The 16,700-nt window shown below is 40.5% G+C and overlaps 1 protein-coding gene across 2 annotated transcripts in view; it reads left to right on the top strand.

The window, feature by feature from the left end:
- The first annotated feature begins 296 nt into the window (after positions 1–296).
- Positions 297–16,700, top strand: part of antxr2a (ANTXR cell adhesion molecule 2a) — an 82,968-nt gene continuing 66,564 nt past the window's right edge. For both annotated transcript variants that reach the window (XM_085367556.1, XM_085367557.1), the window contains exons 1-7: positions 297–769; positions 7,204–7,275; positions 10,157–10,228; positions 12,294–12,375; positions 12,459–12,563; positions 12,814–12,882; positions 15,484–15,564. In XM_085367556.1, the coding sequence (XP_085223682.1) occupies positions 597–769; positions 7,204–7,275; positions 10,157–10,228; positions 12,294–12,375; positions 12,459–12,563; positions 12,814–12,882; positions 15,484–15,564 (654 nt within the window). In that variant the 5' untranslated portion in view covers positions 297–596. The remainder of the gene's footprint in view (positions 770–7,203; positions 7,276–10,156; positions 10,229–12,293; positions 12,376–12,458; positions 12,564–12,813; positions 12,883–15,483; positions 15,565–16,700) is intronic.

The raw sequence follows: 16,700 nt of genomic DNA, 5'->3' as shown, positions 1-16,700 counted from the left end.
GAGCACTTTTAGACTGCGTATTTTTATATTTTCATATTTAAAAAAACCTGAAAAAACAAACGTAACAGTAACAGTAACAGTCCTTTCCACCACGTAATAAAGCATCTATTGTGTGCTTATTAAACACCTTTCTCTCCATTTACCAGCTTTGTTAAATTCAACACGAGCTCTTTTCTGGGCACATCTGTAAAACGAAGCAGGAACTTTAAAAGAAGCGATTAATTTTGTACCAAAGCTACGCCTACAGCACTCAGCAGTACGAGTTTTGAGCAGCCCTTGAAGTTCTCACAGTTTGTCTCGGTGAAGTTTGCGAAAAGCTGATATTTTTTGGGTTTCTTCCGTCTGGGGTTTTGCGTGTTTTTCGCCAGGTTTGATTTTATTGAGGATGTGAGTGAGCAGTGAATCACAACGATGTAGAAACTTCATCGGTGACGTGACGTGACGTGACGGCGATTTCCTTGATTTTGTTGCTCAAAGTGTTAACTTGGTTGTTTTGGAAGAAGTCTGACATGCAGCTCCTCCTCCCCGAAAACTCATCTAAACTTTGATTTTTCTCAACGAGCAGCGACTCCTTATCGTTTCTCTGTGTGGCAAACATGCGGGAAAAGTTGTCACGTTACTTTGCCGCGGAGGAGAAACTTGTGCGCGGACAGAGCGGCTGGACTTCGGCGGCGGTCGCGGTGCTCCTGCTCGGGTTGTTCGCCTCGTGCTGCTGGGCAGAAGAAGCGTCCTGTCACGGGGCGTACGACCTCTACTTTGTTTTAGACAAGTAAGTGAAAACTGCAGGCAGAGCTGGTGAACTTTAGATGACTCCTGTCTGATCGCGCTGCAGCAGCATGCTTTTTGTTATGGACTTCTGTGTTTGCCTTTGGAGGAGGACGTGCACCCCTGGGATGTTGGGGGGATAGTTTGGTTAGGGTGGACAGATTATCTGCGACCTGATTAGGAATATGCGTTTTCAACATATCCTGTATCTTATGCAGACTGTGTATAAATTTGTGGCACTATAAGGTTTACATTGGGTTACTGTTACTGGCCGAAAAAAACCACTCAGGTCTGCTGCGTTATGGAGATGAAGTGCTACGGCCAGGGCCTTACCTAAAGGGGGGGCAAAGGGTTGTTTAAATTCTGATGGGACCCACTTGGTGCCTGCTTCTCGACTTTAGTTTCACTGAAAACTTTATACACTCTACTCATTCCATTTATTTATCAATTATTTTTCACATTAAAAAATAAATAAATAAATCTACTTATATGTGATGTTGTTTTGCTTCTGAATGTCAGTTTTAGCGGATTTCTTATTTCCCAAGGGGGTCACATGGATTTCCATGTTAGAGTTGGCAGTTTTTGCAGGCGATGAAGTCTAAGTTTTAACATCCAAACGTGCAGTTTGGAGTGGCCTGGCCTGAACTGCGCCTCTGCCTGAATCCCATCTGTTGACATCAGTGGCAGACCCCAGTCATGCTGATGTGGCTGACTGGGGTAAAAATGTGATGTTACAGAAGTGGGGTTGGACAGGGGGAGGGAAACGTAACAAACTAAACCACTTTAAAAGCCAGCGAGTTGTGATAAAAATGAATTGACATGTTATAGTTAACTATACAACTGAAGCACAATAATCAACTGTGAAGTGATGCTGAAGTTGCTGATGTTTGTGTGTGCGAAGCGACTGATGGATACAGTCAGCTCTAATGAAGCTTCCCTGTGCTTTGAACGTACTGTTGTTTTGCTAGAGTGATTAAAGCTGTGCATGTAAAAGACCTTATCACTGAAGGTGATAACAAGTTTCATTTACCAAAACTCACAGTACAAAGAAGGAATGTGCGTGGCAGCGTGCAAACTGATCACTCCTGGCACTTGCTTACTTTGGTGTTGTTATGGCTAGCTGGATATCTTTTAAATTCTTTGTAATCTGGTACAAGTGGAGACTGGTTCATATTCAAAGTGAATAAGCTGTGTTCAGGTTTACTGATATCTCAAAAAAAAAAACATCAGTGAGATCCTGGCAGGAATTTACTAGTGTGATAAAACCTTCTTCAGTATCACTTTTTCTTTTTCCAGAAGTATAACAGTCTCTATTTTCTTGATACATTTAGGAGAAGACTACAGCAAGTCGGGGAAGTATAAAAGGTTATATTTACTGTGTTAGCATCCCGTTCATTCTCACAACAGCAAATATGTCAGCCCTAACTGCAGCTTAAGAGTCATGTACATAGTTATGCAAGGCAAATTGCACAACAGTTTAAATGATGTATCACATGAATTACAGCATGACAAAGGATGATCGATTAGTAACTTCACCGTTTCTCTAGCTGCTGCATCACAGGGTTTTGGGTACCTTAAAAATTAGGCAGTGTGCAAAATCTCATTGCTAGATATCAGAGGTTTGCAGATTGCAATCAATAAGTTGTGTTTTCTTCCACCTCCCAATTCAAGTACATAATCCCAGTTATGGTGGTCACTGTAGGACAAGCATCTCTGACCACCAGTCAACTGTAGTGACTGTCAGTCTGCTGTTTGTTTCGTCTGTCAATATGCAAAACTGTAATATGCAAATATGTAAAGCTTTGTGAAAGAAGTCAGTGGAGCTCACTTTCATCCAATGATTCAGGTTTTAAGATTAGGCTTCAAACTTTCCTTTTTGCTAAAGCATATAGTTAGGGCTGGATCAGGTGACCCTGAATCCTCCCTTAGTTATGCTGCAATAGGTCTAGGCTGCTGGGGAATTCCCATGATGCACCATGTATTTCTCCCTCAGTCACCTTTCTCACTCACTGTGTGTTAATAGACCTCTCTGCACTCAATCATACTTGTTATTATATCAGGCTCTCCTCCACAGCATGTCTTTATCCTGTCTTCCTTCTCTCTCCCCAACCGGTCGCAGCAGATGGCCCCGCCCCTCCCCGAGCCTGGTTCTGCTGGAGGTTTCTTCCTGTTAAAAGGGAGTTTTATGTCGCCAAAGTGATTGCTCATAAGGGGTCATATGATTGTTGGTCTACCTTACAAAATAAAGCGCCTTGAGGCGACTGTTGTTGTGATTTGGTGCTGTATAAATAAAATTGAATTGATACTGAGGTGAGATGTTGTGAATATCCTGAACTTTTCTGTCAGTGACTGTGAGCCGCTTTTCTGAAGTATTGGACTCAGATACTTAGCGAATAAACTCTCATACAATGTGAGGATGTAATAGTCATTTACTGGCATTTAGACTCAGCTGACATAATTTCACCTTATAACCAGCTGTTGTTGTTTAGCTGGCTCGTTGTCAGCTGCATGTCTAATCTCCTGTTAGTTTTCAGTGAAGCTTTAGTGTTAGCTGTAACTAAAAAGTGGAAATGGAAATTGGGATTGCCTTGTAATGTAATGTAGAGCCTTCAGTTGGTCTGCAGCTGCAGGAACTTTGGATGCATTAAAAACAGCAGATGATGATTATAATGCACTGGCAGCTTACAGTTTATGTCTCTGGAGATTTCATGACAGGGCTTGAAAAAGGTCTCTGTTTAGCTGCTCGGCTGTAAAAAAGCTTTGATAAATGTTCGAGGCTAAGGTCAGATATTTGAAAAGAACTACAAGTGAACTCGAGATCAAGCCGGGGCTGTGACCGCTCAAGTGAATGATACTCTTGGGCTGTGTCTTGGTTACGTGGTGTACTGCTGTGCTTCGTGTTGCATGTGGTGAAGCGACTACTGTGACAAGCTCGTACCACCACACAAGTGTTACCGTGACCTCATCTTTCGCACCCTGAACGTTAACCAGACTTCAACCATAATATTTATGGTATGTTTAAAGAGCACAGTTGGTAACAGGTCAGTAACATGTCATGGGCTTTTTATAATGTTATCATTCTGGGAAATGCTGAATTGTTGAGAAGAGGAAGAATGAAGGTTTCTCAACTGTTGCTGTATTGTTTCATTGTTTCAGTATCCATAGCAACAGCTATCTGACATGACAGCAGAGCATCTTCTAATAAATTAATTAAAGTCTTTTAATCATTGATTAAAGTCTTGACTTAAGTCTTTTTTTATGTGAAAGCATTAACTAGTGTGAGTTTTACACATATAAGCTTCTAATCCTCGAATACCATTGAAACCACCCTTATGGTGCACCGACAAACCCAGCGCAAGCAGCTTGGAGCAGATGTTGATGCTGTATTACTTCCTGTGTTTCACACTCTCACAGCCCTGCTGCAGACATCACACATGCAGAGACTTCACAGCCACATTCAGTTCAGCAAAACTGCTTTGTAGAAGTAGTGCCATGCAAAAAGACCTCCTGTATACGAAGGAGAGTTTACAGCCTTGACAGCAACTGTTTTTAATCCCACCCTCCCACGGCTTGGACATGTGCCACCGTGCTGAGTTGAAACACTGCTCGCCTGGCCCTTTTGTGTTTGACCCACCCTGCCCTGGATAAAATTGCATAATTACAGGATGATGACCAAGGTTTTTTGGCACAATTATGACAGCGTGCACACATCTTTGCTTGTTCAGCATTTCTTTTTTATAAATTTGCCAAATGCGTTGGATTTACAAATGCAAGTTTAAATGTAACAGGTCTGAACTTTACTGTTTGTTACTTGTCAGCTTGCAGCATCTCTAAGTTTACTTTATCTCTGCAGCTATGATGGCTCTACTTCAGGATTTCCTGGTTGAACTGATAAGACTGTGCGGTAATGTTTGCGGCAGCAATCACTGCCTTACCTTTTTCTTTCAAAACCCTTTTCAGAGCATCTGTCAGTCACACAGTAACACAAATCATAATCCTTTTGGACTCTATTGGGGAACCAACATTTACAAGTGAGCTTCCTGTTTTATAAACTAGCAGTTGAGTCCAAAAACCCATTGGGAAAGTGTTTACTGAAAGTACAGAGCAAGAGAACTGAGAGCTACTTTCCCATAGACTTCCAGCAGGCCATTAGATAGAATGGTTGGTGGCACTTCTGCACTAGCTTCACTTTTTAGCCTCACTTGTCATCTTTTTCCATTCACACTTGGCAACCAACCTGTACATCCTCAGTGTGACGTCAAAGAAAAGCAAACACTGATTGAAATGGTTTCTAACAGTGGATAGAGCACACTCCACCTGGAGCTGTATTAGCCTTAAAGATTTATGAACATAAAATTCAAGTATTTCCAGCCTGTTAAATCATTCTGAGATAGTTTATTTAAAATGGAGGATAGCTCAACACTATGAGAGCGACCTCTGCAAACTCCAAAAGCAAGAAAATTCTTGCAGAAGATGCAACAACACACCAGCTAATCAAAACAGGTTGAAGGAGGAGATACTATCAGCTAATGACTCTGCAGCGCTCGCTAGTTAGACTCCATATCACAGGAAGAGCAAACAGTAGATGGAAATTACTGATTTGGTGAAAAAGCAGGGTTAGCTGGTTTAAAAGCTCGACCCAAGATAAAACATCTCACTTTTTTGAGTTTTGTTGCATGACAGTATTGTGCAGGTCCTGATGAGTTATAACGTTAAGTTACTTTATTCTTTGTCTTGATGCATGCTCAATCATCCAGGTTAGTAAATCCCAAAAGTTGATTCTGTTCATCTGGACGTAGCGTTTTGTGGGAGAAACGTTTCGTCTCTCATCCAAGTGATGTCTTCAGTCTCAGCTGACTGCAGGTTTCCCCAATCTTCAACAGTACATTTGCATAATGACTGAAACCAGCCCACTGAAGGAACAATGGGCTGGGAGGTCAGTTCCTTAATCTTAATTATGCAAATTCTCATGACCACTGACCAAAACCCACTGACCAAAGACCATGAGTCCCATTCACAGAGAGTTGGGGAATGACTGCAATCACAGCATTGTAAGATGGTGAAAGATGTACCCTTAGGCCCCCTCCTCGTTTCAGAGATGGTCTTTCCCTTTTCACGTAAATGGCCTCCTTGACTCCGCCCTCAAACCAGCGTTCCTCCCTGTCCAGGATGTGTACATCATTGATCAGTGGGCTGGTTTCAGTCATTATGCAAATGTACTGTTTATAAGATTGGGGAAACCTGCAGTCAGCTGAGACTGAAGACGTCACTTGGATGAGAGACGAAACGTTTCTCCCACAAAACGCTACGTCCAGATGAACAGAATCAACTTTTTGGAGATTTACTAACCTGGATGATTGAGCATGCATCAAGATATGCAAATTAATCTTGTGAAATTTGGCACCAGGTTATAAGAGCAAACCCAAATGTTAATGCACGAAGCAGAAAACACTCAGAATGTCTTTATTGTTATGAACACATAAGTAGATTAAGTTGGGAGCTTCATGCAAATAAAGATTCAAAATTGCTCATTATAATTTTTATAAAACCAAAAACCAACAAAAACCAGAGGTGATTCTCATCCCTTTAACTATTAAACCAATGTTTAGCCACAAAGAACTCACTTAAATATATGCAGAGTCACCAGCGTTGTCAAAGTAGAGTAAAACTCTTCTTTATTCTTGCCTCTTTCCTCCGCTGTGTGACCTTGTCTATGGGCAGCAGGGAGGAGAAAGAGGTGGCATGAAAGATGAGCCTCCTAACGGTCAAACTCTTCTTTTTTATGTTCTCCGTACATACATAGAATTGTAATTATTGGTTTAATTACCTCTTTGTCGTTACATCAAGGGCACATTTTACACACTTCGTTCATTGTGGTCAGACCGACTTACTGAGGGGTGAGAGGGGCCAAGGGCTATAGGTTCACACCCACCTTGGAAAATTTATGTGTCGTTTTTGGCAATTACCAACTCTTAATTAGTTTTAATGAGACAAAGACAGTAGAACAAGCACTCGCACCTTATTCCATCTTTCTCTGCACTTCTTGTAGAGCTCGTCTGTGTAACGAAAGGTTGCAGAAGTGGGCCTGTCAGACATCGGAGAACTCCCGCGTTACTAAACTGCACAAATTAACTGGATTAAGTTAAACTGCATTCTGTTGCTTCAACCTCTACCCGGTAACTTCCTGTTAAATTTCAGATCTGTTGGCCAAGTACATTTGTAGAGAGGCAAGCCTCGTGTGAACGTTTGAGGATTCTAACAGCTGAAGTGGCTGCTGTAGTACACAGACTTTGCACAATTATCCAGCATGTGGCTGGTGTTAAATGTCCAACTGTGGTTGTGGTACAAAGCACAAATACTGTACAGTATTTTACTCCCCAGCACACAATCTGCTGCAACTGATGAGCTGTGAGCTGACTGTTGTTTTCTTGTTTTCAGGTCTGGAAGCGTTGCTAATGACTGGCGTGAGATATATTCCTTTGTGAAGAACCTTACTGACCGGTTTGTGAGGCAAGTATGATATTTTCCTGCTTTCTCATATCTCACGGATGTTTAAAAAGAAAGAGGAATAAGTTGGGGAAAATGAAAGAAGGCCTTTTCTTCTGTTTTACATCTGTTTGACATCAGCATGGTGGTTTTATGGGATAAATGTCTATCACTCAAGCGCTCACACCGTTACTTCCAGCCAGTTGCACAGATTTAAATGACTTCCCACCTGTTTTACAAACTATCATTGTGCAGAATCTACGGCATCCGTCTTGCACATAATTCATTAAAAAGACAAAACGGCAGAAACCGGCTTGAAACGTTCAGCTTGCATAACGTTTGAGTCAAACGGCGCCTGCCAGCACAGTACAGACGGTAGCGACCCAGCCAGAATGAAGTGGTTGGTTGAAGAAAATAGCAAAGGCACCAGGTGGGAGTGGGTGGCAGAGAGGAGCAGTCTTCTGGGCTGTGAGAATGGCCATTTGCACCAGGGGGGGTCCGGCTCCACACTTATCCCCTGCTTCCACCACAGAACGGCTGACAGGCAGACAATGTACAGTAAAGCAAAAGAACACTGGAAGGCGATGAGGACAATCTGCTAAACAATGCTCGCTCACCAAGAGCACTTCTGTTCCGCCATGTGGAGCAAACTGGACTACTTCATCACCCCCCTCTCCACCATTCTCAAAGAAAAAAAAACCCAACACCACCCTCTGATTTGTCCTTGGCATCAACTGCGTCTTTATCCCAAGTCTTTCTTAGAAATAAGAAAAGATCCCAGTACTGCTAAAGAGGTAACAAATAACATCTTAAGCTCCAGTTAAAACCTAAAGTTCGACGTTAAGTCACCACCCACGATTTCTCATCCGTGACTTGCGTGCGGTTAGTTTTTAGTCCACATATGAGTCCCGAAACTTGCAGACAGGATGTGGATGTATACGGCTGCTACCGCTCCCTGCCAAATCTGGCCGTGTGGCTTAAAGATTGTGCTATTTTTGCGGGGGAGGATCGCGACTGGGCCATGTGTCATGTGGGTGAGAAATATCAGCACCTCTCCTTATGCTCTGAAGGCTTCGGATCTCTGAAGGAAACACTTAATTATCTGAAGTTTAACTCGCTCTGTGGGATGGCATCCGTGTGCTTTCTGTCTGTAGCAGAGGTGTGAAGTAACCGAGTGCATGTAATCGAGTATTCACCAGAGTATTGTTTAAGCGACGCAGAAGTATCTTTACTTTAGTTACTTATAGCATCCTGTGATTTCATGGTTACACGATGTTTTTCACCCTAAATTGTGTCGCTGATTGGAATCCACATATGACGAGGACGACCGCGTCGCTGTTACCTTTATGATTGCGCAGGATAAAAACTTTAAGGTCAAGCTTGCAGTGTAAGAGGATTCTGTCTTTCAGTTGACTTGGACGCTTCGCAGTTTGTCTGTGGTCTGGTCTTTTTTACACCATCAAACACTTGATGCTCGAAAAGTTAAACCGTAGGACACCAGCCTCACGCTGACACGTCTATTTTTCCAGCACTTCTTTATTCTAATTTAACAGGAAAATGTGTTACAGTGAACGCCACCTTTAGCATGAAAGTCTCTCAATGCGGTCACTTCTCAAACCCACTTCCTTGTAATCATATTTTTAGGTGGCTGTTGGCAGAAATATTTGTTTCATCACTAGTATTTTTAAAATAAAAAAATCCCTTGTAGATGTTCTCTAAAGGTTTAGTGTATATTTAATTTGCCTGCTCAATATTTCGTGCTCCTTTTAACCGACGACCCATCACGCCCTTGTGATTGATTTCGGTATTCTAGTGAGGACGAGTGAAAGTGTGTCACGCCCTGCTGCTGGTTACTTAGAGCTTCTTTGGATTTTAGTTTGTTAACTGAATTTTATAGTGAAACCTTACTGAAGAAATGCACTTGTAGTTTATGTTGGCTTAAATAAAAGTATTGAGAAATCATTGTTTTATAATATTAAAACTAAATAATTCCCCCAGTACTCATCAGATCTTGTCATTTTTTAAATCCAGCTTAGTCAGAGCTTATATCTATATATGAAAATGTGTAATTTTATATATTCTATTTCATTCATTTCTCATTTTATGTCTTTTATTACAGTTCTAATGTAATTTTATTACCCCCAGTTTTGGGGAATGTCACCATAGCCATGTCTTCGTCCCTGCGTCGGTGTGTACAGGACTCAGAAACCAGCCATGTTTGTTTAAAAAAATAAATTATTAATAATTCATGAGGCGGCGAGCGAGTGCTCGGAGATGACAGAGCGGTACTGAATGTAAACAGCGCTGGCTGTACTGCGAACACTTGACGCCACACTGTTTGGTCAGACACACATCAAAGTGTCCAACGTGTCGTTTAACACCCTTAAAAAGTCACAGGTACAAAATATATAGATTCTATACTATATTTGCGCCTGTGTATGTGTGCGCGTGTGTGTTTGTGTTTGTTCGTGTGTTTATGCGTGACTCACTACCACAACATGTTTCCTGTCTTATTAATCACTTCCTCAGTCCCACAGAAGCTGCTTTAAGTCATCCACTAATATTAGTTGACATTAAAAGAGCCCCTTCTGTTTGGTTCATTATTAATGCGTCTTTAATTCCCTTTAACTGAACTGAACTGATGTAAAAGCTTTATATAACACTGTCTGTCACACTGACACATTCCCAGCTAGTCTGAGAACTTCACGTGTTTGATTGTGGCCGCGATGGTTTGGTAAAGACGACAAAGGACAGAAGTGCAGATTTTTGTACAGGATAATAAAACGTATCATATTACAGGGTTTTTTTTAGTTGTTATTATTTAAAACAAGCAACTAAATGAGACATTTAGAGTATTGCTTCTGTTTGTTTATTTAAAACGAATCCATGTCCTTCTGTTTTTCAGTCCGAGAATGAGAGTCTCATTCATCGTTTTCTCTGCCCAAGCCAAAGTCCTGCTGCCTCTGACTGGAGAAAGGTACCAGAGTGAACCCTAAATGGCACACAGACATGTATATGCAAATACACATACACTGTACTCACTAAATACACACACACACACACACACACACACACACACACATATATATATATATATATATATATGTTAGGGGTGCAACGATACTCGTATCGATATTGAACCGTTCGATACAGTGCTTTCGGTTCGGTACGCATATGTAGCGAACAATACAAAATGTTTAATTTATTTTATCAACTTTTCTTCTGATGATGATGCTGTCTGTGTTGAGAGCTCAGTGAATCTGCGTTCGACTACTCTGCCTAGGCTGCACTGTCGAGCGCAGATCCACTGAGAGCAGCACAAGCTAGCAAGACAGAAGCTAAGCTCATTGCAACATGGCAAATTGAACCTCCCCCACCCTCATTCAGATCTGGCCTTTGGAACTATTTTGGTCTTCATGTGAGGTATGACCCTGAAGGTAAGCGCGTCATGGACTAAAGTAAAACAGTATGTCGGATGTGCCACGCAATGCTCAATTACATGGGTGGGAACTAGTGCGTTAGCGCAGTTAGCTCAGTTAGCTCGTTAACGTGTTGACGCCGTCCAGCCCCATACACGGGGCGATCCGTGGTAGCTTGTTAACGGAGATTTGCCGTGTTGTGGCGTTAACGTCATTTCAAATTAACGCTGACAGCACTAGTGGGAACACAACGAATATGACTGCACATTTACTCCGACATCATCCTAGTGCAAAGACAAGTGGAAGCAGACAAAAACAACAAGCAGCATGCTACAAACTTTACCGAGTCATTTAGACAGCTGTTAGCACCTGATTCTCCTTATGGGGACCTGATATGTTTAATATGCTGCTGAGAATATAGCCCAGAAGAAGCTATAGTATAGCTTTTATTTTGGAAAGAGACATTTCTCTGTAATAAACTCTCTTTTCCAAAGATGAGGGATTTCTCGATCAGATTTATTATTTTATTACTTTGTTGTTTCAGCAACATTAAATTTAAAAACTGTACGTTTGAGTTAAAATCTATATTTATAATTTTAATAAATGACAAATTTAAAAAGGCATGAACATTTTTTTGTATCGAAAAAATATCGAACCGTGACACCAAAGTATCGAACCGAACCGTGAATTTTGTGTATCGTTGCACCCCTAATATATATGTATATATATGTATATGCACATGTAAATACATATATAAGGTGCATTATGCATGAAGTGGTAACTGTAACTTCATGCATAACTGCTTCTTTTTTAATTAAAATTGCAGAAGGGTTTTATATATTAATGTTGGAATTGAGTATTTTCACATTTTCATCATCCTAAAAAGCTTAAATGTGAGGATCAATGATCTGCATGATAACTACTGATTTAACATTCTCACCCAAGAAAAGGAAAATGTTTATTTACTTGATCTGAATTCCAATTCTTTAAATTAATATTAAATACTTTGACAAATAATAATAAAAGCATTTTTAAGTGTCTTTTATTTTTTGGTTTTTACCACTTTAGGGTATAAATAATTTGGCAAGTGGTTTACTGTCGTATTTTTATCTGCACTGTCATCAAAACCATATCTAAATTTAGCACTATTTTTAAAAAATGACATAAATAACACTTTAGACAAAAGTGTGATGTGTCTTATTTCTGGAAAGTGAAACTTTTTAATACTTATTAATATCAGATTAAGAAAACAGGGGATGCACAGATGACGTGAAAAGACACTGGCATCTGCACTGGAAACATTTTGGAACATGGCTGATGCTGAGAGTTGTTATTATGAAGAATAAAATAAGTGGTTTTTAAAGATGTTGGAAATGTCTTTGTTATCTTTGAACATTAAGCCAAACAGCAAAACTGATGCGAAGAACAAGAACAGTAGCGTAACTGTAATGATGATATTGCAGTCAACAAAGCCGATGTTGGTCAGAATAGTGAGTGTCATCATGTAGCTGCTGTAAAGACATTTTACACATCAGTGCTGCCAGAGAACACGCTGAAATGTGATTCGGTGTCAACACGTGGCGTGAGCCGCTAAGCGTTTCTTTATATCGTCAACATTTTTAGACACGAGATTGAAGAAGGTCTGCGGCTTCTGAAAGATGTGACTCCAGCAGGTGAAACGTATATGCACAAGGGAATCGAACAGGTTAGTTTTCTCTCCTTTTACTTTGTAAAGTAATCGTAAAACACAAATCTGATAAAATGCTCGTCACCAATCTGGTCTTGCAGGCCAACGAGCAGATAAAGCAACAGTCGCTCAAGTCCTCCAGCATCATCCTGGCTCTGACAGACGGGAAGCTTGCAGTTTATGTTCACGAACTGACTGTAAAGCAGGTGATTTTCATTCTGACCACAGCTCTAAATGTAGCTTATCTCCCCCCTTCCCTTGCTTTCTTACCTCAGCGTAGTTTAAAATTAAACTCTGCATTTTTCCTCATTCAGAAAATAAAAACCTTTTTTTTTTAACTTATTCATTTGCAGAAGTATCAGTTCATCTGTTTATTTGCACTCTGTTTCATGATGTTTTTTCTTTTTTTAAATTTCAACCTGTTGCACATCATCCACGCATTTATTTGAACTGCAGGCTGACGAAGCGAGGAAATATGGCGCTCGTGTTTACTGTGTGGGTATCAAAGACTTTGATGAGCAGCAGGTAAGAGGGCTTTAGTCTTAATCTAAACATAAGACGAGTCTGTCGCTGAATGTGTGCTCAGTGATTCCGGTTCTGGTGTAAGACACATTGGCGTGTTGGAAGAGTGTCAGGAAAAGGTAAACATCATCAGTGCTTTTACCTGTGCGGAAAAACCAAGTGAAGTAGTAGGACACCCAAACATGTTCTCGCTGTCAAACTTTCACCTTTTAAAGGCTTGAAGGTGGTCGGAAAAAATAATAATAATTTACATTAAAGCAGAGAACAGAGTCTTCGTGACCTAAAGCTTGAGTTCATGCCGGGAACACCGGATGTACAGTTGAGGGAACATATGAAGTCTTTGGAATTTCCAGGATTTCTGCATCGATTACTCTTAAAATGTTGTTGATTCTTCTTCTGTTATTATAGACAAACACCAGCTGAAAATACTTCTAACATGTAAATAGTTGTGCTTTCTCTGCCTTTCTGAATGCTTCATATAACTACTTGATGATGTGGAGGAGCTTTGGACCTGGAGCCATATTTCTGGGATGTCTTCATCCCCGTCAGCTCGATCAAATTGTAAATTCAGTGTTTACACATCGATTTCAAGGAGCAGGAGGACGCAGCAAAGCAAAACCAAACCATGATGCTGCCTCTGTCATGCAGAGCGCACTTCCTTTAGTCCTCCACTGTACAGGAAAGCCCAGCTTTAGTCTCATTTGTTGAAACTTGAGATGCTGCAGTATTTATTTGCAAAGCTTCCTTTGGTCTGTGTCAGTTACTGCAGACACAACCCCTCGGTTCATGACTGAGCTTATAGTGTTTGGTTTGTTCAGGATCGCCACTGCTAACAGCTGCAGTGTCGCTGGATTTCTTCCATTTGTAGACACTTTATGTTTGTATTAATAAACACTCGCTTCATTAGAAATTCCTCTGTAGACTTTTCCAGCTTCTCGTGTCTCCGTGGAGCTTTTGTGAAAGCTGCTGTAATCAAAGCTTAGTTTATGCCACCCAGCTATTCTCAAGAAAAGTAACCAGACTTTGTATGCCTGTGATTATTAGGAACACCTCAGTCCAAGCAGCTTGTGGAGAACTTGTAAGCATAAAGGTTCACCTTTTTTTTCAGCCTGCAGCATGTTATTGTGAATTAGATTTAAAAAAAAAACAAAAAACCCCCCAAACAATTCATGAATAATCTGTGCAGAAATCCGTCTAATCCAAAGCTTTTTTCTTGCACCCGTACGTGTGACCAGTTCTCTCACCTTAAATCACTCTCGCTTTTCAGGTGTTGATCTTAACCCTACAGTGCCATTTGTAGCATATTTGATAGATGAGTTTCTGAGACCTGTATCTCATCAAAATGATCAATACTTTCCATTATCTTAAAATGTTATGGACAAAACTCTTTTTTTGTTTTGTTTGTTTTTTTAAAATTAACATTGACAACAAAAAGTTGCCAAAAACGCCCAAAATATCAAATGTAATACAAAAAACATATAATAAAAATATATCATACACAGCACGATATAACAAAAACAAAATTTGGATTTTGTTATAATCTCATTTCCCAAAAATCTGAATTTTCTGCCTGTTTTTTGTTGCTTTGGGTCTTACAGGGTAATATTAGTTTCATTCCCAGTGGTCGGTCATTATTTTCCCAAAATAAGTTGGAATACTGTACATGACTTTCTAGGACATGATATTTAAACATTTACTCTTTTTTTAGATCGCATGATCAGTTATTACTTTTCATACTTTTTATTTTTGGACAAGCTTCCTTTTGAAATGGAATGAGAGGGTGCATAAAGAGGGTGCACACTAATATTTTTGGCTCATCGTGTGTTTGTTTTTCACAACATTAAAGAATGCGTGGAAATTTAAACCACTCTGAACTTTAAAATAACATTAAATTGAGGTTAATTACATTACAAATACTTGATACTAGCGATATGACCAGAAACTAAACTAATACACAGTAAATGAACGTGTGATCATACAGGAATAGTTAAAGTGTGTTTATACTATTAAGCCAGAATAGCAAATTCTTAAAGGTTGATTTAGCGTGTCGCCGGATATTATATTAAGCAGTACAGAGACCACAGGAGTGTAACTATTAAGGCTTACTGTGAGCATTTGTTGTCATTAGAAACTGTGGAGTAAAAGCACCATTTCTGTTGGCTGTGAAATCGTTTATTGGCTCCTCACACCGTTCACACTATTTTTATTGTATTTATTATTTGTCTCCGTAGCAAATGATGAGTTTGTGCTCATATCGTAAAGTGACGTCAAGAATTTCTTCCCTCTAATGTCACCGATGCTCAGTGCTGTCTGCATTTTTACTGTCACTCTTCCAACATGGTGGCCTGTCCTTTGTAACCATTGGTAACCGATCCTTTAATGAGAACTTAAGTCAAAAACAATGGCAATGTTGCTCCCAATTTGTGCTGCAATTTTTTTTTTTATAGTTGAGCAAAGTGTTTGCCACAGTCATGCCATCTGTTTGTCTCCTCCTGCCCATAATATGAAGGGAAAGACAGAGCTCAGTCATAAAGAGAAAAAGAAGAAAGCCGTGTTAAATCAGCACTGCTCCCTGTTTACTCCATTCTTTCGTGATACCAACAGCTTGCTGAAATTGCGGACACCAAAGACCATGTGTTTCCTGTCAAAGATGGCTTCCACGCTCTCAAAGGCATTATCAACTCTGTAAGTTTGCCTGACGTCTCTTTTTTTGTGTCTTCGTGAGGTAGCTTTGTCGTTCGTGCTGTAGACTAACAAGCTGTGGGTTTCAGCTGAACCTCTCTTCTCCGTATGCAGGCACAGCTCAGCTGCTAACATAGTGCACGCTGTTTGTCAATTCAGCAATTGAGTAAAGTTGTTTCCTTTGGCTTCGTTGGCATTTCTCACAAATTAGAGCAAAACCTCAGTGGACTTCCTGCTAAGCTGTTTGGAAAATGTCTGTGGAAATAACTGGTCGTTGTGTCCTCTTTTTGCACACAAAGACGGAAATGTCTTAGTCACTCTGTCGCAAATTACACACTGTGATGGGAACAAGTAGTCACTGTCCATATAGCATCCGCTTCACGCTGTGTTTTTTATTGTGTCACAAGGCGCGAGTGCAGCAGCAGGGCTTCAGTAGAGCTAATTCTCATTTTTTAGATGATTTTTCAAAATAAAAGCTGGTGTAAGCCACCAGTGCGACACAGAAATCAGCGAGTCGCCCTCAGAGAGCGAGAGTCCCTTAAACAGTGTTTAAATAACGTTCACAAACAGCCGCCTCATCCTCTGCCAGCCAGTTAGTTATACTTTCCATGTGCTGCAGCTTTTAGCCTGAATGCTGTCAGCCAAGGTGGGGGTTTGTATGGCAACATTTTCACATGAGTCTGAGCCCAGAGTCCTGCAGAGCACTCTGACCCGAGCTGGACTTACATGAGCTGAAAAAGAGCAGAGCTAAATGTTGCTGTCAGACATGCAGCTGGAAGCACACAAAGCCAAAGGGTGCGACTTGTTTCTGTGTGATGCAAAGAACCACGAGCTATGATTGATGGCTCTACTTTTAAAACGACTGTGATGTACAGGAAAGTGCTGCTTTCTACCTTTGTCTTGTGAATGCAAAAATAAACAGGTAATACGGAGATACTTCATGCCAGTTCTTTATAAATGTGTTAATTTTATAGTTTATTTAGACACAGAAACATGTAAAGCTTTTAATTTAAGCACTGCAGCTGCTGTTAGCAGAGTCTCGCTCGTGCATGTGCAGCCACGATTCATTGAAAGCAGCTGTAATTGTTGTTGAACTATTGTTGAGTGTGAGTAACCACAAAGATGAAAATGTTCTCATG

This window comes from Diplotaxodon limnothrissa, linkage group LG12 (genome assembly GCF_057381915.1).
Source record: "Diplotaxodon limnothrissa isolate DT_005_m linkage group LG12, D_limnothrissa_male_GT1.1, whole genome shotgun sequence".
NCBI classification, from domain to species: Eukaryota; Metazoa; Chordata; class Actinopteri; order Cichliformes; family Cichlidae; genus Diplotaxodon; species Diplotaxodon limnothrissa.
This window is presented reverse-complemented; position numbering and strand designations above follow the sequence as displayed.